This window comes from Galleria mellonella, unplaced genomic scaffold (genome assembly GCF_026898425.1).
Source record: "Galleria mellonella isolate WM207_F2 unplaced genomic scaffold, CSIRO_AGI_GalMel_v1 utg173, whole genome shotgun sequence".
In the NCBI taxonomy this organism is placed as follows: domain Eukaryota; kingdom Metazoa; phylum Arthropoda; class Insecta; order Lepidoptera; family Pyralidae; genus Galleria; species Galleria mellonella.
The window spans coordinates 415,456-441,059 of record NW_026442016.1 but is presented as its reverse complement, the minus strand read 5'-3'; the positions used below and the strand labels follow the sequence as shown (position 1 = coordinate 441,059).

At 34.9% G+C, this 25,604-nt stretch overlaps 1 protein-coding gene across 3 annotated transcripts in view; it reads right to left on the bottom strand.

Moving 5' to 3' along the window:
• The window catches only part of LOC113515687 (calcium-activated potassium channel slowpoke), an 86,710-nt gene that overhangs the window by 9,500 nt on the left and 51,606 nt on the right, over positions 1–25,604 (bottom strand). Inside the window, exons 4-20 of one of the 3 annotated variants that reach the window (XM_052893446.1) lie at positions 23,638–23,749; positions 21,988–22,139; positions 21,191–21,358; positions 19,962–20,053; positions 16,033–16,143; positions 14,196–14,301; positions 11,920–12,072; positions 10,908–11,063; positions 10,625–10,737; positions 8,733–8,888; positions 8,077–8,153; positions 7,670–7,702; positions 6,675–6,746; positions 4,895–4,957; positions 4,031–4,066; positions 2,885–3,017; positions 867–932 (exon numbers count right to left, since the gene is read on the bottom strand). In XM_052893446.1, coding sequence (XP_052749406.1) covers positions 867–932; positions 2,885–3,017; positions 4,031–4,066; positions 4,895–4,957; positions 6,675–6,746; positions 7,670–7,702; positions 8,077–8,153; positions 8,733–8,888; positions 10,625–10,737; positions 10,908–11,063; positions 11,920–12,072; positions 14,196–14,301; positions 16,033–16,143; positions 19,962–20,053; positions 21,191–21,358; positions 21,988–22,139; positions 23,638–23,749 — 1,799 coding nt within the window. Of the gene's footprint in view, positions 1–866; positions 933–2,884; positions 3,018–4,030; positions 4,067–4,894; positions 4,958–6,051; positions 6,103–6,674; positions 6,747–7,669; positions 7,703–8,076; positions 8,154–8,732; positions 8,889–10,030; positions 10,144–10,624; positions 10,738–10,907; positions 11,064–11,919; positions 12,073–14,195; positions 14,302–16,032; positions 16,144–19,961; positions 20,054–21,190; positions 21,359–21,987; positions 22,140–23,637; positions 23,750–25,604 lie in introns of all 3 variants that reach the window. The other 2 variants (XM_052893445.1, XM_052893444.1) reach the window with 2 other exon arrangements.

Sequence of the window (25,604 nt, the reverse complement as noted above, 5' to 3'; positions counted from 1 at the left end):
ATTCGAATCCGTTAAGTAGTTTTTAAAATTTTGAGTAACAAATATGCATTCATCCATCCATCCAAACTTTCATATTTATAATATTTATAGTATATAACAATTAGTAGAGATATTATAAGAATAATTTAATGACAGACCTCTACAGTTCATATAAAAACGGTATTATTTGTGGGTAGTTAATGTTCTGGTGACAATAATTTAAAAATAACGGACAACTGTGAGTACCAACATTCTGAAACCTCATGCGAACGATTTAACGTAACTACAAATATGAATCAATATTGGTATCTAATCGAATCATTATGATCGATCGAAGCGATAAGTCGCTCTATGTATGGTAGGTGTTATTTTAAAGACCATATAACTATTAATTACTTTTATTTATGTTAATTGTTTAAATTGTAATGATATTTTATAAAAAAAATAAATAGATAATTCTATCCATGGACATTAGAAGAAAAATGTCAGAGACAAGTCTATTTTTACACTAGACTGTTAGGCTCAGGAACTTAACGCATAATGCCAACCGCAAGTATAACATTGAATGTAGTTTGCTGTTAATGTTTTAATTAATCGTTATATTAATCGTTATATTATTAAGTCCCGATTATACCGTATTGATAACATGTATAACATGAACGTTGAAAGTAAAATCTTAGATGATTTTAGTATAGAAAAATAGGTTTATTAAATTAAATCAGGTCTTTATTTATTTATATGTACTTAATTAATTACTAAATTATTAATAATTGAAAAACATTTTATGTGATAAAATATATTTGATTGTGTAATTCCAGCCTGCTTAGGTACAATACTACCAGTTATAATAAAATGATCTAGCTGATATATAATTTTGTTGGAATTACATGAGCTTTTTGACTTCGTAGGCAAGGTGATAGGCCTGGTAATTCGTATCTTGCTCCTGCGGATTCCTGTAACACAGGGCCAAAGAATCGTCTCCAATGCTCAGAGTACTTTTATATAGGGAAAATAAAGAGTGCAGCGTTTATATTTAATAAGTAGGTACTAGGCACAGACATTGATGGAAATAGATGTAGCAAATATATATGGTATTTTGCGTACTTATTTTTTAAGTAAGTAAGTTATAAAGGCCGGCTCAGAATTTAGGCTTTATTTCGGTTCGGAGTCTCTACATGCAAAAGTTTCTACGCTTGGCAAGAAACAGTAATGTAACAGTACTTTACTTTGTTTCGAAAATTTTTTATTACAAAATAAAAAATGGCTTGTTCAATTATCTTCAATATTTTATCTTTTTGAATCTAGGTATTTACGTTTTTTTTATATAAACTCGCAACTTTATTTTGCGTTTCGTATCATATTTATCGGTATTCTCGTATACGGAGACTATGATCTTCCTTACATTCATATTTACGCTATATTGTGTACTGTACAAATCCTGAGTATTTAGACAGCCAGTCTTATGATGGAGGTCGAAGTAAAACCTAGGTCCGAGTCATCGTCAAGGAATCATAATCAGTCAGGAAGGAGTCGCATTTTTGTGTAAGATCTTTCTCGAGTTTGATGAAGAGCTAAAGACCAAAAATATCTACGGCCAACGGCACTATATTATTTAAGAAAACTGCAGCTACGTTTTCTTTATGGTAGCAGATCGTGATCTCCAACTCGTCTTCTCGTTAGCTCTCCACTCTCCCTCTGCGCGAATATATTCATTGGCCAACTGTTCTGATTATAATACTGTGATTTGTAATGATATTGAAGTATATGCGACATCTATAATCATCTATGTCTGTGGTACTAGGAGTAATGTGTTGCGTGCACATCGTGTCGAACAAAACAATAGTGGCAGCGGAAACATTAATTTATCAAGCCGCGACATTGAAAATAGAGTACAGGTACGTAAGTTATATTTAAAATTTATGTATTACATTTTAAATATTTTATTTTATATTATTTTTAAGCAAATAAAAAGGTACAGAACATAACGTGTTGGGATAACACTGAGTAGCAAATAAGTTAGGCACAGATAATATAAGTGTGTTAAATTAATTTGATACAATAAGTAATATAATTATGTACTTATTTAGAGCTATTTATTGTAGCAAGTATCCAATATTTATATAGGAAAATCTATTCCTATTAGAATATGATATTATTTAACTCAATATATGCGTACGTTTAACGTTTTAAAGTTCAAATTGTCTTGAATAAGATGGTTAGGTATTTAATATATTTAGGTAGGAACCAGATATTAATAATTATTACAAGTAATAATAATATAATAAGAATAAAATTTTCTTACTTTTTAAAAAGTTTATTTAAACTTAAGAAAATTAGATTCTTATTTATTATTATTCTATATTTCTTATTATTATTTATTTATTTTAAAATATAATTCAATAGACAATTTTAAGTCACTTAAATCTGTAAACGCTTTACAAATAAGAATTATAAATTAAAGAAGATTCTTTTGAAAAAAAAAACTATTAAATTACCATTATGTTGTTGCATCAAGTATTCCTACCCCGAAAGGTAAAGTAAATTTGCTGTATTCATGTATTTCAACCCCAAAATGATTATTAAATTCGAGTTAAAATTGTATTTATTTATTTTTTATTCTCACTCTTAAAAGTCTATTAAATGCTTGATGAAATCAATCAATCATTTATTTACAAAAAAACATTACAATTCATATGAAGAAGATAGTAGATAATTGTTGTAATTATTTTTACAACAAAAGAACTATTAAATTGGTGGTAATGTTGTATCTTATTCTAATCCTATTTCAAAAGTTTGTAATGTATTCCTATTTTAAAAATATTATCAAATTTGTAGTCATGTTGTATTATAGGTATTCCTGTCATAAAATTATGAAAATATTTGGATATAATTTGAAAAAACTCACGTGTCCGGCGGCGCTCTATTCACGTTGGGTTTCACCTTGTTGACTTGGCGCGTGGTCGAAGTGTTGATCAGCGTGTTGGCCATCGGAGATATGAGACCCGGTGGTACCGCGTTCCGATGGTTCCGGTTGATCACTGTTGGTGGTTAGACTTTAAGTAAACTTAAAATTATGGGATTTATAGTTTTTATTTAATGTTTTTTTTTTTATGTTCTCTTTTTCAATTTCTTTTCTTCACAATCACTATAACAGTCTGGTCTTCAAGCTAGAATATTCTGTGTTTGTGAAGAAGCAGACAAGGAACGTCTAGGGTATAAATCAGTACACACAGACTAGAGATTATTTAGAAAAGTTCGTTCCTAAATTGACCCGACAGGGAATCGAACCCGAGATCTTATTACGCCAAGCAATGTGCTTACCGTTACTTATGCAAGTCGTTATATCCATCCGTTTTATTATTTATTTAATTGAGAGCATCTTAACCTAGAGGTATACTACCCTGATTGGCTAACAACTACATTTTTAGCAATATACCTTGTCAGGTCGACCTTTACGCAGACTCTCTTGGAAATTATCGCGATTAAATCTTGTTGAATTCGTCACGATGTGTCGACTGATCTGTTTTTATCCTCACCCTCAATGGTGTCCTATTAGCGTATACTGATAGTGCAGATGGGGTCACCATTCCATTATCATTCATTAAATAAACTATTCTGAATTATTCATAAGATCTATATATTTCTTATAAATTTTGGACTAACTTTAATTGATAATACCGATAACAAATCAAAGTAATCCGAGTGTCAATAGTCAAGTTAGCCTCGCTACGTAAATTCTAATATGCTTGGCGGAATGTGGGCATAACGAGTGCCATAACTAAATTGTAACACGTGGCTTTGCTCGCGATCCTATTGTGATGTTAAATAGCGTATAACCTTCTCTAAGAAATGAGCTATCAAATGGAATTTTTTCAAATATCGAACTCCAGATTAGAGATTAAGGCGTTAAAAGAAAGTCTTCCAATTTATTATATTACTATAGGTTATTAAATGCTTTTCAGTTAAAGTTATCAACCGATTTTGATGTAATTAGTATAATAAAAAATTTTTTTATCGTTGAGCAATTTAATAATTATAATAAAACACTTACAACTCATATCCTCTCCTCTTTCTCTTGCAATCTCACCTACAAACAATTATAAATGTTACTAATGTTTAAATTTTTTCTACTGCTTTAGTTGCATAGCATTATTTACACTTGCTTACAAGGATGTTTATGGGGTCTCTAATTTGTTAAATGAGGGTAAAATTTTAGGCAATTTAAATAGCAATAAGTATTACTTTAAATTAATAATTAATTTTTTCAAAAATGATAATTACAGGTAATTTATTATATTCTACAACACAAGCGTACCAAGAAAGCATTCAAGGATACAAGTAGCATTTCTGTAGTACGGTTAGATGCAATGTCATGAGGTATAGCAACGCTTGGCACAAGGGTACAGACCAGAAATGATAAAATATATCCGCATTAGAGTTAACCAAGAAGCACAGATCGATGGAGATTCTTATTCACTTGTACTACATTTTTATTATTGTGATGCGAAAATAATATAAAAAATTTTGCTTTGTGAGTAAAAGAAAATATAAAATTGCTACAGTTTATATCGATTTCAAATTTTCGTATGGCGGATTTGGATGTCGTGTAACACGACAAAGAATAAGAGATTTTTTTTTATAAAATCAATTCGTTCGCTTAAGCGACAGTGGGTATAGTGTAACTACAGTTTTAGCCGGGTTCATGCCTGATTGAAGCGATATTCCAAAAACCCCAGTGGCTTAACACCACTATCAGTGCTCGCTATGAAAATGCGTGATAAGCATCTAGGTGCACGATATCTTTTTTTAACCTACGGACGAAGCACATTGCTGGTTGTTAATGGAGAAATGTGGGCCGATGATAAAAGAAAAACAAATAAAAATAAACACTCAGTCCTTTGAGCCTGAGATGTACCTCGAACATGGACCTTCTTGGGCAACTCTGGCGGCGTGAAGGTGGGGGGAGGATGGTGGTCATCTGCAAAACATCAGCACAAGTTCGCATTCCGATACACCAATTAATAAATACAGTAATACCTACTGGCACAACGCAATATTCATACGGCGTGTGACTGTGATCACCAAATTTTTATTGCAAGAAGAATTTATACGACAAATTGTTCAGTTTCACCTTTTATTGTATAAAGCTTTAGCAATCTTGGAAGCGGTTCACAACGCCATTGTTAAAAGTGAAACTGAAATGTCTAATTACTTTTAATTAAATCAATTTTATAAGTTTACGTAGGTAAAAGAAATCAGAATATTTCAATAGAACTACAACATTCACATGCAACAAACATATATTAAAAATAAACACACAATGTTATCACAACTATTAGACAAGCTTTGTGTTCTAATCTACATAAATAATTTCAAAATTGTTTAAATGGATTTAGAACCCTAAATTGAATGAGTTCGACTAATGTTAGGGAATGTGATAATGATTACTGACCATGATTCATTAGGAGATGGTACCGAGCGTACTAACGTTTCAATGGTTTAGGCGAAATAATCAAAGTACTGCAAGGTGTGATTATAAATTAGCGTTACAAATATACCACATTGTCGACGGACGCAGAAACTGCAAAGTCCAGACGGTTCTATCAAGGCGGGATCAGCTAATCAAATTAAACGTTCCCTATGCAGGGTAATTTTACATAATTAAAAATCATTTTTAAATATTGTATAAGCATAATAAAATTACAAATGTACTTCAATTAAAACTATTACACAACATCAATATCAGAGGGACTATTTCGATGCAGAAATCAGGGTATCAAAATACTCCTAGAAAATATTTTGAGACTCATAATAATAATAACAACAACACCAAAAATAAATATAATGACATCACAAATGTCTCTCGATGTTTATAATATTGACTAATAGAGAGGCAAACATCTAACTGCTGAATGAATGCACATAGAGAAACGTAGACAAGACAAAGTACAGGACACGAGGTTGCTAAAACGTTGCGTAGGGCGGCCTGCCGGGCCCGCCAACCGGTCATGTCGCTTATAAAACATCACATTGACATGTACACTGAAATTTATACACATTTAGGTTACGTACTTGCCCTGCCAACCATCTGGACGGCTCGTACGCCCTTCCTGAATGTGGCCACTGAACCGAGAAACAATAGGTTTTAAAGCTCGTACGATAGTAAAACTAATTTAATTAACCTTTTTAGTTGTGGGTACACAAGGAACGCAAATAATATATATAAGGTATATGCAGACAGAGATGCAAAGCTGAGGGGGTTCTTCAGTTAAGATTGACAGTAAGGAAATTTGATGGTACCGATATCCATTTAGGTAGGGTTTTTGATTACAAGCCCTTCAGTTGGATAGAAATAATTTTAGAAATGCAAAAGAATAAACTAGCGTTATAAACTGATTGGCTAGTAATCAAAAAGCTTAGAGGTATCCTAAAGCCTTGAGGTACTTTGTGTTCGACTCGAAAGGGTCTGCCCTAAACTGTCAAGAGTAAGCAATCTTGTAGTTAAGTATTATTCTGCTATGTGGTTTAGCCTTGCTGCACTATTCTAGCTGCGTGTTTCATTGATCGTGTATTAGCATAATTATAGTAATGTAGCCCAGTTTATGTCGCCCATGAGCAATGGTTAGTTGATGCAAACAAATTAAACGTGTTGTGAGGTACGGTAATATGGAATAGCTCGCATTTCCTTTCCGTACCGTCGAGACAACCTCGATATGTATTAAGATTTTGTTTCACCATCCCAGTCTGCATCATCATCATTCCGACATCTGTAAAAATCCAAAAACTGACAAATACGAAGGTACGCTCCTATTCCAATAATGAATTGGGGGATATCGTTTAGTTATTTTGATTTGATAGTGCCAAGTTTATTGAATTTATAAAATTTTAAGTATCCAACAGTACCTAATTGCATTTAATATGATATTAATATTTTATAAATTGATACTATCAAATCAATGAATGATAAAATGAATAGTGACAGTGGTTTAGTTTCTCTTGACCTTGCGTTAGTCACTGTCAATAGCACTTAAGCTGAACTGTTGTCTAAAGTCTTTGATTTTCAAAGCTCACTCTGCATGGGACAAATCCCAATAGCACTTTATCTTCACTCTTAATTTTCTGAGACATGCTTTCGTAGATTTACATAAATTCATTAACTAAGTGTTTTTGGGATAAATGGCGGTACAATTTAGTGTTTACGGTATTCAGTTCTACTAATATTTAATGTATACATGCAATGTACTGTCTGTGCTGGGCTTTGAAGTGCATCATATCAATTTAATATTATTTATTTGCACCGAATTGGAATTTAGTAAGAAGCGTGGCTTTAGTGTGTGTCATCATAAGAACCTGATTGTAGTGATTAATTGTTTCTATTGAATGATGCACTAAATCCTCTCAAGATCCATACAAATCAGAACAGAGCGAGAATATCTCAAAAGGCATAGAAAAATGGTGAAGTGTTGGAGTGCTTCATTTTGTGGCAGTATCCATTCACGAGCGAGCGGACATACACAATGATCGCTAAATTATAGGGTGTGAACGAGCACGGGTCAAGAGAATGTCTTGCAACCGATCCAGTCTGTGAGGTACGGACGCAACACCACTAAAGCAACTCAAAAATTATATAGACACGAAAAATAAATATCGGAAAACGTCAATTTGTGAGGTTAGGTGTGGTGCAAGTTACCTATGTCGGCTCCAACCTTCCGCTGCGCGGTCACTAAAAGTTTAGCCGAACAATCCATTAATGTCTCATAAATATAAAGTACACATGTGAATTTGAGAGCAAGTTTGCTGTGTAAACGTGTCAATACGTTCCTACTGTGTTAAGAGATGTGACAATTCTCTTTACATATATATATATATAGGAATGTGTTTAATTTGTGATTATAACTTTTTTATAGGACAGGTTGTGATTTGTAATTATTCTTTTGTATATATATAGTTATAATTATTAATTTCCAGAAAGAATGTCACAGAATCTTTCGTTAACAATTAGTTTATGGCATTTTCTAGTAATTGCTGTTATACTATCATATTTAAACAAAGAATACTGAGAGAGGTTTGTGACATGAAGCAGTGCAATGATCTTACAGTTTTTGCATTTGCACTTCTTGATGAGCGTTTCGTCTTTTATGTCTTCATGGCAGGCTTTACAGTAGAACCAGGCTCTGAAAGTAAGCATGAAGTTAATGTTAATGTGTTTTAAAGAAGCATAGACCTAGCTGCCAGTAATTCAAGTAATCATTTAATAAACATGTATGATCCTAAATTTACATTTGTGATTATCTATGACCAATCTGTTTAGACTGATATACTTTGTTGTTATGTACTTTTATATTTGTGTTATATTTGTTAACATATTACTCAAATTAATAGACATGAGCACTGCGTAAGCTAGGTACAAGTTAAAAACTAGGTATAATTCGATTGAAATAAAAGGTCGGTTTCCTAAAATCTCTAGCGTCTATTTCAAAAGTCACGTTATTGTTCAAGCGAACGTTTGTATTATAAAATTTTAATGCTTATCTATCTTTATTCTAAATAAATTGAGTTGACTAATGACTGAGTTAAGCATCTACAATTATATCCTTAAGACTTGTATAGGAATTTCTTAAATACAATGGGATTTTAAAATATTTCCCATCCAACCATTATTAAAACATGCTTTGGTATTTTTCTAATCTAGTTTAATTATGAAGTTTTGCAGAAGATGACTGCAATACCTGCATCAAGAATCTCTAAATTACCTCTTTACTTCATCAGCTGATTGTGCTATAAAAAACCCTTGCGTGTTGGCCAATATCTTCGCGTTTCGAGGATTGATGGAAATTTTGCTATCCGCTCCTTCTTCACCCTTGATTTCTATTGCTAGCAGTAGCAGTTTGAGTTTTGTGAAGCATAACCTGGGGAGATATCGTGATGTTGAATCGGGTTTCAATTTTATAACGTCTGTTAAAAAGTGTTATAAACAATTTTCTTAATATATTCACAATATTATTTATATAATTTTTATCAATCGTATAATAAGTAAGGTAATTTTTGAAAAGTGCTGTTACTCTTTTGCTTATCATGCTGTTGTTTATGAATTAAATGCAAGTCAATTATTCTAATGTGTTATGAGTATGTTATGGGATTTATATACCATGCATATGTTTAAATACGTAAAACTTCTCTGGTCGTGGAAAATATAGCAAAAATATAATAGGAGAGAGTATTGAGTTTTGAATCGATTGATACTATTAGATGACTATTTATATACAGTTTAAAATAGTAAAAGTAAATAAATACTAGTAAAGATGAAATTACCAAAGGAGTTTACTTCTTTCACGAACACAGAGCTGTATGCGTATTTTTTTTATTTCGATTAGTTAGTTAGATTAGTAACTTATAATTAACAATTGAGTGATGTTATATTAGTTTATCAATATTGCATTCTACTCGTATGTCAGTAATGTATTTTTGGTTAATAACCACCAAATGAAGATCATTCGGGATTCTTAAGCTGACTTACAACACATTTGTACACAGAAGCAAGAGTAGGGAATAAAGCCATCAAACAGAACTACACAAGTGATAATGTATTGGTTGAAATTATTTATAAGGTAGGTACAAAAACAACATTTATAACAATCTAAGAACTTTACGTGCGTGATACTTACGTATAAAATTATTAACTTACTGCACTGATCGTTTACCCTTTTGAAAAATGATTGCATTTTAATTATAAATGATAAATCTACTATGTAAACAGCAAACCATTAGACTGTAGAGTTCGATAAACTTATTATTTATTTTCTAAAATCTACAAGTGATAATTACTACACAGTTGCATACCGCTGTGTTGTTACTACAAAAGTTATCCATTCAACATGCACAATCTAGTCTGAAAATCAAAGGATTTAACGATTAATCCTCCAAAATCCAACCTACGACGTGTGATCTAGGATTGTCAGGAATTGTTAGTGCACATTCAATTAGCTAGGGTTAGCAACTCGGTACACAGTATCTACGGTGCGGGTGCAGGCGGGCCAAGTTGAGATCTTACTCGCTCGCTTGAGGGAAGGTCATCCCAGTAAACGATGTCGACAGAGTCTCCGTGTACATCTCACAGCCAGTACCCTGCAGGTAATCGTTCTGCCAAGCTTGTGTGTCGGGGGACTGCAATCAACCAACGGGAGACGCTAAAGCTCGTGCCATGTTAGTCGCGTCGCGATCACAGACAAGCTCTGTGACTACGGTAGTATCTGCACCTACAGACCCTTCTGTTACCTTCCCATTAGCTTGTAAAGGTATACCAATATTAGTACACGCTCCCTCTATACAAGCATTACCTGTTATACTACTTAAATTTTCTCAATCGTGTTTATATTTCAGTGCAGTACCTATAATATGATGACACTTAGATGATTTAAAAATGAGAAAGAAACATCGACAGTCAAATACAGACTAAGCCGGCAAACAATACTATACAGAAACACTAAATGAGAAGAAGCTATGCGATTATTTATAATCGGTTAGTGATGTTCGCCCCTCGAGTCACGGAGTTGTGGGATGATTAGACACGGGTACAGAAATAATGTAAGTATTGTGGCGTGACGCAGTCTCGTGTCACTGTTGGTAAGCGTCGCTGCCCACTTACTCTGCGGCCAGTTTGAAGGACATCCCCACAAACGTCGTGCTTAGTGTCTCCGTGTACATCTCCATGCCGGTACCGCGCATGTAGTCATTAGTCCATATAGCCATGTCTTGTGACTGTGGAAATGCCGCATAGATCTTGTTAAAAAAAGAACATTCGAAAGATGGGACGCTACTGTTCCTTTATCGCCAATGTACGAGAATGTATCCACTTTCGAATGAACTTTTGAAGAAATTGCTAGTAGATTGTTACAGAGAATAGACACATAATCAAAAATAAGGCTGACCGTCTTGAAACTCCTCATAGCGAAGAGGTTCGCCATCATGGTGGAGAAGCCTGGTGCGAGGCAGCTTTGCGCGATGAAGCCCAGCTTCAGTTCTGCTAAACAGATCACGTCGTCACCCTGCTTCCAATCCCAAGATGGAATGTTGAGAAGATAGGCCTGGAAAATAAAAAGAATAATTTTAAATTTCTGTACATATTTCGCTTTCGTTTCTTACATTTTGATACTATATTTGGATAATACATTGAATTCAAGTTAATTATATAGTTTTATTACCAGAGGGAGACTGTACAAAAGTCGTTTGCTTGGGTACCTCTGTCCCATTCGTGTTTCTACCGTGAAACAGTTGTGTTTGCATGGCTGTGTTTCGGTTTGAAGTGTAGGATATGGCAATGAATTTACGAGGTACAGAGGAATAACACTTGAATCTTAAGAAATGGCAACGCATGGGAGGTATTATAGACGAAACAGTATATTCTGTTATGTCCATGGTACTGCTCATGTCTATAGGCGACGGATACCACTTTCCATCAGGTGGGCCGTCAGCTTGTTTGCCATTCTAAGTTGCATAAAAAAAAATATATTTTCCTCTACAGTGTAGTTAATATCTGTAATTCAAGTCTTATATAGATGCTTATCTTTGCCTTTATCGTAATTTGTACAAGAGACATCGCCAGTATTAGTTATTACTTATAACTAAATATATTGTCCATGTCTTTTAAGAAACAGGCCGTGATATTGATTTTCTAATTTTAGAAACATAATAGAAATAGATATAAATAAATAATTCAATGGTAAAGAATGTCATTAGTATTAATTAACTCCATCTTTTGTATCATATTCTGTCTATCATATTCATTTGGTCAATAAAGTTTTTTAAAAAAATAAATATTTATAACAAATAAAAGAAAGTGAAATATATATATTTTTTTGTGTTATTCTTCAAGTGGTGAAATAAAGAGTACCACAAATAAATAAATAAGTAAATATGAATATGAAAATAAAAGTATTTCACCTTATTGTGATATTGCATGAGTTGGATGATAACTCTGATGTCATCTGAATAATTCTTGATGGAGATGACCCTCATGATGTTGGCAGCATCTTCAGCATCTGGGTCTTGGCAGTATTTATTGGCTAGCACTAAACAGGCATCGGCTTCGTGTACCTACGTATGTTAAAGAAGAATTAAGTAACTATTTGTAGAACAGTTTTTAGCTTGTATTAACACATTGGAGGACAGATTCCTATATGAAATATTGAAAACACTTTATATTAAAAATAATAACAAAAGAAAATAGAAAAGAAATATTTACATAAAGATAATATAATTGTGATTAAATGTACTTGCATGTCTTTAAAAAAAATATATATAGTTGATTATCAACGATAGATACAATATTAAATACAAAAAAGCATATTTTTTTAAGAAAAATAACATTTTATTACGATTAAGTATAAAAAAAGAATTATTACACATTTTAATGTAAGAAATTAGTTAAAATTAAAATTAATTGAAAGTATATAGGCATATAGGAGGGATAATTTGCATGTTTCTAATTATGTACTTTATATATATCTAATGGGTGTCTCAATATTTTTATATTATATATTTTATTTTTATATTATACTTTAATCTCTGTTTACTGTTAATACGAATTATAGGAATCATCTAGATTATTTCATATGTTGAACATAGGTTGCGTAAGTGTCTTGATGAATTGTTCTCAAACAGTTATCGTCTTGCTCTTGTATGAGTTAATATTAATTGTAAATGAATATCGTACAACTTACCAATTAGGTAGATATTTTACTATTATCATAAACTGTCTATTGTATACTAATGCGTTAATTATAAGTTAGAGATTAATAAATATTATTATGTAAGATATTTGACGGAGTAAACAATCTTGCAATGTCTTTTTATCGAAATAACATTTTAAAATGAATAGTTTTAATAAAACTATTTTTATATTTATTGATTACTGTTAAACTATTATATTAGGTATTTTTTGTGAATTTAACATTTAAATTCGATAAAAGAAGACACGATATGTTTGTTTACTAGTAATCCTAAGTACATATATATAAAAACATGCTAGTTATGAAGCAGTTACTCGAAGCAAGAAGAAATAAGAATGGCATGCACAACATCAGCAGAACTACGTGTCGTGTGTTAAATGATCACTACGAATGGTATTTTATAAATTCAAAAATGCCTGTCAACAACGCTAGGCCAAGATATTTTTGTGTAATACTGTATGTCTGTTTGTTCCAGTATATACTGCACCAAATTAGATGTGATTTTTATAATTGTATTCCTGAATGTCTGATTAAAATTTAGTAAATATTTTAATTAGGAGAAGTCAATTTTATTGGTTTTCTTACTTCTGAAATTCACGTGTGAAATTCACGCCGCGAAATAGCGGGCATAAAGCTAGTTTTAAATAAAAAATGTAACCAATGGTAAAAGATCGTATCAAAATATTTAAATTAGACGTATAATCTTTTATTTTATAGTGGTATAAAGATGGCGGTAGGAATTTGGTTTGGAAAGCCATTGTTTAATGCATTATGTATATATTTATCATTATAAATTGTGTTTATCACATTTAATAGAGATAGTATATTGATTGAATCATTAATAAGCAGTCGTTAATTTTATAACCAACTTGAATATAACCAGAGTAGTGTTCATTTTGGATTAGGAATAAGCAGGTGGGTGGTTAATATACCATCAAATAAGTGCCATGCATAAAATAGCAAACTACTATTGAATGTGAAGCCATGCTATCGACATCTAAGACTTACCATAGACACTCGACAATATCGACAATCGACAACTGTACTTGACTACAACAATTTAAATTTTGAATTTGAAATTCTTTCGTCGGCAGCCATTAACGCCAATGTTATCCTTATTGTTCTTTAGATTATATCCATTATTGTACAGTACAATAGATATCGATTGTTTGGAGTTGCACGGGCCAGCATTGCATACAACACCCATTGGTACAGACATGGTGGCCGGGCGCGTTTTTGGGGTCGATGGGGAGGGGTGACACACAGCCCGGGCCGTAATGGCCCGGAGCACACACATAGATACATTAGCACAGGCACGCACAGACAGCGTTCAAGTCATCACAGAAGGGAACCTTATACAGCTCCAATAGAACTCCTTCTCGGAAGAGGTTAGTGAACGAGCATCGCTCTACGTCTATAGAAATGACAGTCTGTACAGCTTCAAACCGACACCACGCCCAAAACCACATCGTCGTGTGTGCTACTTACTTTTACCCTCTGTAGGTCGATTGGGTTCATAATGGTGCCTTGAAAGAATTCCACAGTGGTAAAGTGTCTCTTGAACAGGCCTTCGAGCTCCAAGTCGGGCGGTTTCCTGTCATCAACGCTCAGTTAACACTACAGGTACTGGACAGTCCGCCGCCTGTCGTGGGCCGATCTTACCATGCAACTCTATTTACCAAAATACGCAGTCGTGGGGGTGGGACGGCCGCGCCGTCGTTCTGGTAACGAGGCGCGACCGTACCACCGTGAGAAGCAATGATTGCATCAAAAGAACCACAAGATAAAGTTACCAAGGTGATTAAAAACCTACTGTGACTATGAAACAGCATCTTTAAAGAAGAAAAAGATCTGTCTTATGCACATAAACAAATAAAAAAAGTACTGGTTCATGTAGACGCGATAATTGATATACGGCCGTGCGGTCAACTAATGCCTGCTCTATTCGCTCTTACTCTAACCTTGACTCTTTCAAGGTCGACGGCATTCATCATTGTACCCTGAAAAAACTCGACGGTGGTGTAGTGACGCTTCAGTAGACCTTCCAGCTCAAGGTCGGGCTCTTTTCTGAAAGCGTCGTCGGATATTCATGACACCACGTCCACGTTAAATCGCCACACAGACAATTGGACATATGTAATTGACTTATATATAGATTACGTACGGATCATATTGTTTAGATAAGTTTTCATTTATTACATTTTATAAACTATAAGCATATAAATAGGTACGTATATATATTAATTACTTGCATAACATTATTACAAAATATTCACAATTTTCTTTTGTATACAAAAGTATTATATGATCAAATATTTGAATTCGCAAACAAATGATTAATTTATATTACTATATATTTTATATATTGATAAGAAATGTTTACTTTACGTATTTTAAGCAATCTATAGACCTATTATAAATACATTTCATCACGGTCATTAGTAAATTAAAAATATTTGGAGATTTATTAAATAGATTTTTTTTATATAGAATATTAGTAGTCGGGTATAATTATATATATTGCTAAAATGTATATCGCTTAAGTATTGTACCTACAATGATAATACCCAATATTAATAATATAAAACCCAAATACCCAAGTTATTATAACTACAGAACCGTAGGTTAAATATAGGCGTGTAAAAGTAAACAGTAGTCAATCTGAAAGCTGGTAACTTATATCATATCAGCCGTTAGCTTTCCAATATTAAACATAGGCCTCATCCTATTGAGGGTTTTGCCACGCTTACTACGTTTGGCGGGCTGGTTGGCAACCGCAGTTAGGCTTTGGTGATGTTTAAAGAGGGACGCTGCTGCCCATTCTTCGAGACTATTAAGTTGGATTGGTCGTCTCTTACGACACGCAATGGGAAAGGAAGGTGTGGTCCATTCTATGCCGGGACCACACGGCAATTTGATATACTACTACAATATAATAAAGGTAATTAATATGGTTACAAGAATATAAAAATATATATAAAGAAGGATACCACGTTTCAGATTGACCATTGATTGAAGAGCTTACAAGAGTGTAGGCTTAAAGGCAGGTTGTTTGTAGTATGGATACGATATTTTTATCAATTTCATTTAATAACTATCATAAGTCATACTATAATGTAATTATTTATGTCAGTTTTATTCAATTAAATTCGGGGATGTCCTATTAAATTAACGCTAATGAATAAGGGCTCCTACTGAGTTCGAAACTAGGGCATCTCCAAATTTAAAACACGAATAGAGCCGACATAAATAATTACAACTTTATTTATATTGTTAAGAATAAAATATGCTGTTAATAAATAAATAAATAAATAAAAATACATACCTGTGTAAAAAAACAACCTCAACATCTACGTCTTCTCTGTCTTCATGTAGGAAGTCTTTTAAAAAATGGCTCACTGATTCGTATGTAATGTGGCCACATACAACAATATGCCTGAAAATTTATAAAAAAATATTATAACACCACGAAAAGGAGGCCAATCTAAAAAGGTGCTACTATACAAACAATTGTTTTTGGAAAGAAGCGGTGAAGCGAATTGAATTGAAAGCCTTCATACGATAAATTTGTCTGAATTTAAAATGCAGGATCAAAATTTTATTTTGCAAAATTTCGAATCAACGCTGTGTTGCTTTTCATAAGTTATTTTACAAGCAAGTTTTTATAAGCTTTACATTATCTTATTGGTACAGAATAAAAAAGTCTGAAAAACAGCAATTTGAAGTTTTATTTAACACCTGGGACCACAGTTGCAAACTGACATAATAATTGATAAAAAAAAAGGGTCACGACAGGGTTAAACAAAACGTTTGGTGATAGAAGCATGAAACTAAAAAATAAAAATAAAAAATAGAAACAACGTCTTCATTTCATAATCAAATATCATTCGCACATTTTGTTTTTTATAATTTTAAAGACTTAGACAATCAAGATTATTAATGCTTTGTATAAAATATATACAAGAAAAAAAAATTTAAGAAATAAAGACGTTGTATAATAACCTCCATAATTTGCTAAATGATTGTTCATCAATTTGTGGTTAGTTTATTCCAAATCACCAATGAAGTCGTATACTTGTTGATAAAAATGCAATCTTTTAGTTCAATCATGATCCACAAAAAAATGAACAGCCTTATCTAGAAAGCTCAGTTTCGTTCAGGACGTGTGTATACTATCTACCACACTAGAAAAATAAAATAAAAAATCACAACATGTACAGGGTCTGGAGTGTGACAGTTACTATGACAACGTATAAGATCTTGAAGGGATCAATGATTATAGCATTCATTGCAAGGATAATGATTCCAGGGCAAAATGTAGTGAATAGAATAGAATGTCGGTGTAAGGGGGTTAAAAGTACTTTACATCTCACCTCAGATATCTATATGCAGTATTATTAAAACAGATTCATAAATAATATTATATCATATAATTACTTAGTAGTTAAATACGATGTTTTAGATAGTTATAATTGCATATAAATATCAGGCTGACAAAAGCTTGTGTCTCAGTATGTCCATCAATTAATAGATTATTATAAATGTATGATTCAAAAAATTGGTGTTTATATTTCGGGTATGGCGACAATTCTTTATAAGTTCGACTCGGGGTTATAAAGTAGTTGCACAACAGTGGCAGGTGTACAGACAGTCGACAGCGACGGTACAATGATGGAGGTTAAGTTGTCTTGCATGTCAAACCATACGTACAAACGGAAGATATTATTCTAAACTCACTAAAGTCATCCAGAAATTTAGTAGAAAGTGATAGATAAATAAATACTATAGGCGTATCATGCAAAACTATATTCATCTAAGGTGTGGCAAAGGAGCTGGTATCATCGTTGTTATAACAAAGTAATAAATTTCTACCTTGTATTGACTGCAAACATCGCATTTTAAAAATTTAAAAATTTGGTAAAAAATGATCTGTGTATTCACTGCTAAGATGACGTCAATAATGTAAAATGGTATAATGTCAACAAACTAAGCTAATTTTGCGTTAAAATGTCCTCAATGCACACAGCCTTGCCACGCTCTATGAATCATTTACGTAAATACATTACACTAAATTAACCGAGGGGGTCGATCCAAAAGTACATTACAGATTACAAAACAGTAAAGAGGGTCAACATTAAAGAGTTACAATAGGTACAGTTACAGTAGTCGTGCAGGCGGGGAACAGAAGGCGAGGAGTAGGCGAGCGGAGGGCACTCACTAGGTACAGGTAGGTACAGAGGTAGGGTCGCATCAACAGCGCCCCTCGCGGGCCGCGAGCCGCGCTCGCTGGGCTGGCAGGGCCTGCGCCGCGCCCACAGAAAGGAGCTGTCGACGCCTCACACACCAGAACTCCAACAACACACTACGGTACCACTCAACATTTAACTCTTCGTAACTAAGCTTTACGTTAACATTCCTTTTACGTACGTATACTAACAGAACATAATCATGAAACCTATAATGACGAGCGATAACACTAGCCACTATCTGCTTTTCACTATTCAACTGAACTCAAATCAATTCAAAGGTAATTTACAATCGACTCATAAAAACAACATTTCGCGGGACTCTCGTCCCGCCAAAGATAAGTGAGAACACAGAAGCGTGCTAAGAGAGGAAAAGGAAGATATAGATGTCACAACACGGAACACATTCAATGGAACGGAGTGAAGACAGCGGCTCACCTGCGTCCCCGCTCATTCTTGAGGGTGCCGCCATACTTGGGTCTAGTGCCGATTAAGTCAATTATCTCTGGGATACAACTGGCAAATATCGCCTAAACGCCGACAGACAAAACAAGACATTCACATTCAAGTCGATTGGTGAGTCATGAGGGGCGTAGCGGAAGAGAGCCGTCATCCGCGGCCGGAGTCCACAATCGCAGTTAAGCGGCGGCGGTGGCGGCTGTGGATGACGGCTTGCTCCCGACTACTCCTCGGTGGCGGGCGGGCACAACGGGCGATTAGTATAGTGGTCGGTCGCGACCGAGCAGTGGGTGAGTCGAGACCGCGGCGCGGGCGGCGGTCGCGGGCGGGGCGGCGCGGGCACTGGCTGTGTGTCGCGGGACTGTGGCGAGTGCCGGAGCTAGCGCTACAGCGTGGCGACAGGCATCGTGTGCAAGCGAACAAACCAAACACTACTTCATCGACAGCATTACAAAACTTTACATCGGCTCTCTCCAGATCTAGTCTCGTTAGAAGGATTAAAAAGCTCAACGGTATCTCGAGTAAAATTTACGAAAAAAGGCATGTAGTAGTGCGTCGGTCGACCGCGCGCCTGTCTCTCTAGTTCGGGGAGAGGGGCGCGGCCGCCGGGAGCTAACTCTTCGAGCATGCGCCACGGCACCGAGAGACCGATTCTAGTGAAGGATTAATAAATTTCATTAGCAAACTCCGCATTCAATCAACCAAGATCGAAACCGTGAGAGGTAGGAAGGCAGGAAGCCGCGTGGAGCGGGGGCGTGAGAGCAGGGTACCTGCGGCGGACGTCCTTGTTGTACCGGCCGCCGTATTTGTTCCGCTGCGCCGCCAGCTCCGTGATCTCGGGGATCCAGCTGGCGAACACAGCCTACGATACACAGCAAACACCGCGAGGTGAGTGACCGCCCCTCCGCGCGCCCGCCCCGCCCGGCCCGCGGCCGCGTACCCTCGCGCTCGCACAAGGCTGTGTGGCTTGAGTGTCGTCTGTCTGCGTGGTGGCTGTGGCTGTGGTGTGGATGTGCGGGACTTGGGTGCCGTGCCGAGCTACGCTAGCGGCGGGGCTGTGACCGGCGCAAGCCGTGACGGGACTCGTGACCGGGTGCATGCAAAGCCTAAGGATACATACGCTAACTAATCGATGAACAGAACTTAAAAAGAAATCGGTTTCACCGGTTCCTAAACTAAAACGATGGGCATTCGATATAGACGCTTGGTAGAGCGTGAACACTAATTGACCGTCGCGATCAACGACCAGGCAGGCTGCTCGCTCTGGCACTACTTTAGAGTCACCAAACAGGAATACCCTTGTAGCACGAGAGCAAGGAGTTCGCCGCCGTGCAATCGCGGGATCGACGAGTGAACACGAGTAGATGACACAATACATCTGACGGCACTGAGCAAGCTTTCTTAGAGGTGATGATTCCACATCGTCTCCCGAGAGATCGAGCGATTCAGAGCGAACACAGCGATCGCGACGCCGAGTTTATGTTTCGCTCGTGCCGCGGAGTGAATCGCCTTCACTTTCGGTGAACAGTTTATATTATCAAACGGATACCTTTTTCCATGTTCACGCTTCAGCTCGCCACTGTACTTGGACCTACTTCCTACCAGCTCTATAATTTCGGGAATGCTACTAGCGAACATTGCCTGCAACAGACCATGGTGTCGATCGAATATCGAGTCTGGGAGCACGCGAACACCATCGCGTGGTGCACGACAATGTCCACCTCGAGTCTCGGTATAAAACTATGGTGACGCAGAGTCATAAGTGTAGCCGGTAGCGGAGCGAAAATAAAAATAAAAGGAACGAAGTGTGTGTCTACCGGTGATGTGAGCAACTGAACACAGCCAGGCACAGGTGCGGCATGCAGAGATCGCGAGGTGGGAGGGGTGGGACGCGGCGCGGGGTGCCGGAGCCGGCGCGCGGGGGGCCCGGCGCCGGGCGCGGCGCTCCGGGCACGGCACCGGACACGGACCGGACAGCGGACACGTCTCACTACTACACGTATCTCGTCTCGTACCACTGACCCCATTTATATATCGAATCTCAAGCGCGGTAAGAGATCCTCCGGCAGCACATTCGCGGTGAGTATTCACGTAACAAAGCAAAAGAAAAACAAAATACATCCATGCAATTGAAGTCGCTTGAAATAAAGCTCATTTGGTGTACGGCGATAGATTAAAAGATGCTCCAACGAGTCAAAGCGGCCGAGAAGTTAGAAAAGAACATTGATGGACGATGAGGCGACGGCAGCCGCGGACGGCAGGCGGCCGCAGGCGCCCGGGCGCCGGCGCCGGGCGGGCGAGCGAGCTCGGCCTCTCTCCAACATTATCCAACTGATTATCATGCTCTCTATACATTGTGCACTAATCAGGCTTACAATCATTCAACGAGCTGTGCGGATAATCCATTACGCTTCTCTAACAAGTCCCATGTGAACTATCATGTGACCTTTAAATGGCAAGTCTTTGTTATATTTCCTTTTGCTTTGTTATTAATTTAGCTTTGATTTTATGCAAGGAATCGCAAGCGTGGCGCATCGATTTAGCCGTATATATAGTACATATGTAATGTAATAAATAATACTAATGGCGATAAATATCGCAGCGAATTTAAATGGCTTCTTTCTACATGAAATTGGTAATATGACTTGCTTCTCCTTGCAAATATTCATTATTATTACATTAAAATTATTGTATAGTCACTGTGACATAAGTTTTCAATTTAATATATGTTTTTATTAGAATTAATTTTATTCGAGAGTAATTGAAAAGGAAACTTACCAAGCCAACGAGGAGAAAAAAAACCAAAAAGGTTCTGCCAAGTACTGTGTGACAGAACACATCACCATAACCTACTGTGGACATGGTGACTATAAGAAAGTACACACATGTCCAGTATGATAGTTTCTGCGCGTTCTCAAACTCCAGCGGGTCGCCGGAATTTTCCAGCTAGAAACAAAATTAAATATATTTGTTGTGCCAATCGTATTTTTTGACGAATGAATTTTTCACATAATTTGACTAATAGAATTAGGTTTGGTATTAGGTTGATGATTTAAAAATGGATTATTTAAAAGATAATTGTCCGTATTTAAAAGGGTGGTTTGAATTGTTTATACTGAATCGATATGGCGACCGCGAGATTTGTATGATAACTTCAGAAATACGAGACGACCATGCCTCTCGTATATTCCAAGAAAAGCTTTTTTCTATTTTATAAATATTATTGAACTTGTCGCAGTCGTTTTGTATAGTATTTTATTCTTTTTTTTTTCATTTTATCATCATCATTATCATACCAGCCGTTAACAATTCTCTGCTGAACAGAGGTAGCATGTTCGCTATGGCGGAGCCCACAAACCATGTTTGCCTATGGTTGTTACGCTTGGCAGGTAGGTTGGCAATCGCAATTAGGCTTTGGTGATGTTTTTAGACATTGCTGCCCATTCCTCGACCATTTAGTTTATCTTAGTCACCTTGTACGACGAAAAAGAAGAAAGAATGGTCCATTTTATGCCGGAACTATACGGCAATATTATATTATATTAAACGTAAAATAATAAAAGCGAGACACTTACCAAATGAATAATACCTGCAGCTGTAAGCCACACTGATATGAATATAGAAACTAATTGCGCCAAACGAATCGAGCTCGATGTTTTTAATATATTGAGGTACTGCAAAATATCAGGCACGGTCATTAAGCGTAGAGCTCTGAGAAACCTTAGCCCTGGAAGGAAGAAAAAAAAAACAAATGCCAAAACGGTTTATAACATCTATAATGTAAAATAAAAAAAAAAATAAAAAACTACAGCATTCTGTAGTCATTACTAGAAAAAATTTAAACCAGTAAAGAATAACAATAATATATTGTTTTCTTTTTTGTATAAAATAGTAATAACAAACAAGCTCACATCCCACCTGATAGAAAATGGTGACCGTTTTCTACTCAGTGGCTTGATTATATTGTCACTCAGTTACATCAGTGTTATGAGAAACTAGGCAACAAATATCTGGAGGCATACCTTACAATTCTTAGAACACACTATCTCGAGTCAATTCAGAAAAGTTTTCTAAATTAGCCCGATTGGGAATTGAACCCCGGACGTCATTTACGCAAACAAACGTGTCACGAAGGCAATATTGTTATTAAGGAGGTCGCTCATTAAACAAAATGGTTTTTATTCACTAATTTGTAATTAAAGATAATTTGAGGCAAAATTTTTAAATTGGCGGGTGGTGTTATTTATTTTTTACTGATATATAACTTATTATAACTTTTGTCTTTTTTCTTTTGTATTGTGTAAACTTTGTAAAAAACACATACTAACAAGAAACATTGCGATTGAGTGGCTAATAATTTATTCAGGAAAATTACGAGCATAATTAATCACTTTACATTCATACATAATAATATGAACCACCAGGTCTACCTTCTCGCGGTTCTCCCTGGAAACTATCATGATCAATTCCTGATATATTCATCATGATGGGCTGACCAATTAAGAAGTTATTTTTCAATTTATTTAATTATTTATTACATCCACAAGTCTCTATTTCAGCGCCATAAAGTATTTCTTATCTAATTTTGTTTAGTGACCAACTACCTTAAGTTGGTAGACCCAACATATACCCTGTATTATACAGGAGTAGAATCCAATCAAAATAAATATCAACACCTTTTTATGGAGTTTTATACTAGTAATATAAAAGATTTTTCTCGAAGAAATAAGATGACAGCTACATGCATAGTGCCTATCTTAGTAGATACCTAGATACCTATCTGAGGTTCAAAACTTTTTATTGCATTTAGATTAATGTTTCTTCAAGAAAACGTTCAGTTTGTTTGTGTTAATGTTTTTGTCTATGCGAGTTATTAATCAGAAACCATTAAAGTTTACCAGAACCTAGGACCTTTGTACAAAGGTCGTTTGCTTGGGCACCTCTATTCCATTTGCGTTTCTACCGTGAAGCAGTTGTGTTTATTTTTGTATTTTTTTTATTGCACTTACAGGGTATAGAGGAATAACATCTGAATCCTCAAGAATGGCAACGCATGGGGGGCATCATGGGCGAAACAGTATACTCTGTTATGTCCATGGTACTGCTCATGTATATAGGCGACGGTTACCACTTTCCATCTGGTGGGCCGTCAGCTTGTTTGCCATTCTATGTAGTATAAAAAAAAACAAACTACAATGGAAACAATAAATAAAACGTAAACTCACCTATCCACGTTCTATCCAGATATATTGATACAAAGGATGGGGGTATCGTGAAATAATCTACAAATGAATACATCTCGAGCATGAACCATAGTTTGTCACTAGCTGCTATAAACTGAAACAAAAAAAAACACATTGCACCGTCAATTATTTTTTCTGTTATTACTGTCTACGGTAGATTGGTAAATAACACTATATGGTGCTAAACTATATTTTATTATATAAGTAAAATATATTGTTATAGCTCAATTAGAGTCACTTGAACTGTATATACCATATTCTGTAAGACATAAACAAACAACTTATACAAAGAGATATGTATATGCATAGGCGTAAGTATATATTTATGTATATATGCATTTATACGATTAAATATAATATTATTAATTTATAATTGTCTAGTTTCTTTGTTTAAAAATTTTCACAATATTGTACACCGTACTACCCGCTGACATTGATGCTCCTTTCCATTTTGGGTTTGCTAGACCTCTTTTAGAGTTAAGCTCACTTTTGTACATTTGAATACTCCTACCATATTTTTATAAATAATTATTGTGTACAATGAAGTATTAAATAAAGAAAATAAAAAAGAAAATGACCCCTGATGAGTTGTAGGTTAGTTTTGTAAAAATGAATTCGTAATAACACTATAACGAATATACGAATCACCGTGGAATTTCTAAGTGAAATTTATGTTAATAAGATATGAAAATTTTGTAAAAATATTATGTAATCATTAAAATAGCTCAGTAAATTTGCTTGAAACTTTTATAAAAAAAATATTAATTCCTTTAAAGTAATTTAATATTTGAATTATGACATGCTAATTATATTAAGATTATAATATAACAGTTTCATTTATGTTTATATAAACTATGTATTACGATATCTGATAAATACTACTGTGATTGATTGTAACGTTGTAACTTTTTTCTTTCTGTTATCAACAACGTACAACGTACGAAGATTGTGAAAGACATTTTATCCTGTCATATTTTTTTGTTGTACACTTAACTAATTATTTATTTATTATTACTAACTATCTGCAAAAAAAAACAACAGCTGCATTTCTTGCCTGTCCTTCTCAGTTGAAATTGCAATCTGAACTGGGCAGTAGATTCATAAAAAGAATTACTATTCAAAAATGCTTGTTATTATGTTTACTTAAATATTTTTTTTATTATTTTATATATTTATTTACTACTTACAAAGATTTGCATGCTGTTGAATATGGTGAAATATACTGAACATTAAAAAATAAATTGTAACATCTTATTATGTATCTATGTTTCTGGTTTAGATTATATAGATAGTCTTCATACAAATAGAGAAAACGTGTCAATTTTTTCATATAATTTTGCGTGATAAATAGTTATGAGTGATTCCTTTATAACATCTATATTTTTTCTCTTATAAATTCTGCACCTACTTAATGCGCAAAAACTCATTTTATTTATTAAATAATTAAATATAGATACGTCAAAATATTATACATTATGTACGCAAGTATATAGAGCATTAATTAAAAAACCGAGTCAGTTAATTTGACAATTAGCTGCCAAAAAATTGACCCGTTTTTGAGACTCGATACACTATTTATATAATCTAAGGTTTCTGATAAATAAATAACTATTATTATTGATAAAGGTTACTTTTTACATAAATTCACATGGAGAAAGTCGTCGGATATGTGTAGTATTAAATACCTGGTATATTATTATAATTTACAAGCTGTTCTATGTAGTTTTGTTTGCGCATATATATTTTTATTATTCTAGAATGATTGATGATTCAAATACAAGCGGCCTATATCTTTCACCATGACAAATACAAAATATATGCCAAACTTCATGACAGTTGAGGCGCTAAGGCGCCAAGGGGCAATAAACAGACAAAGTTACATTTATATTAGCGAATATAAGGATAGTAAAGATTAGTACAGCAGTTATCTTTAACATTTTACTAGCAGT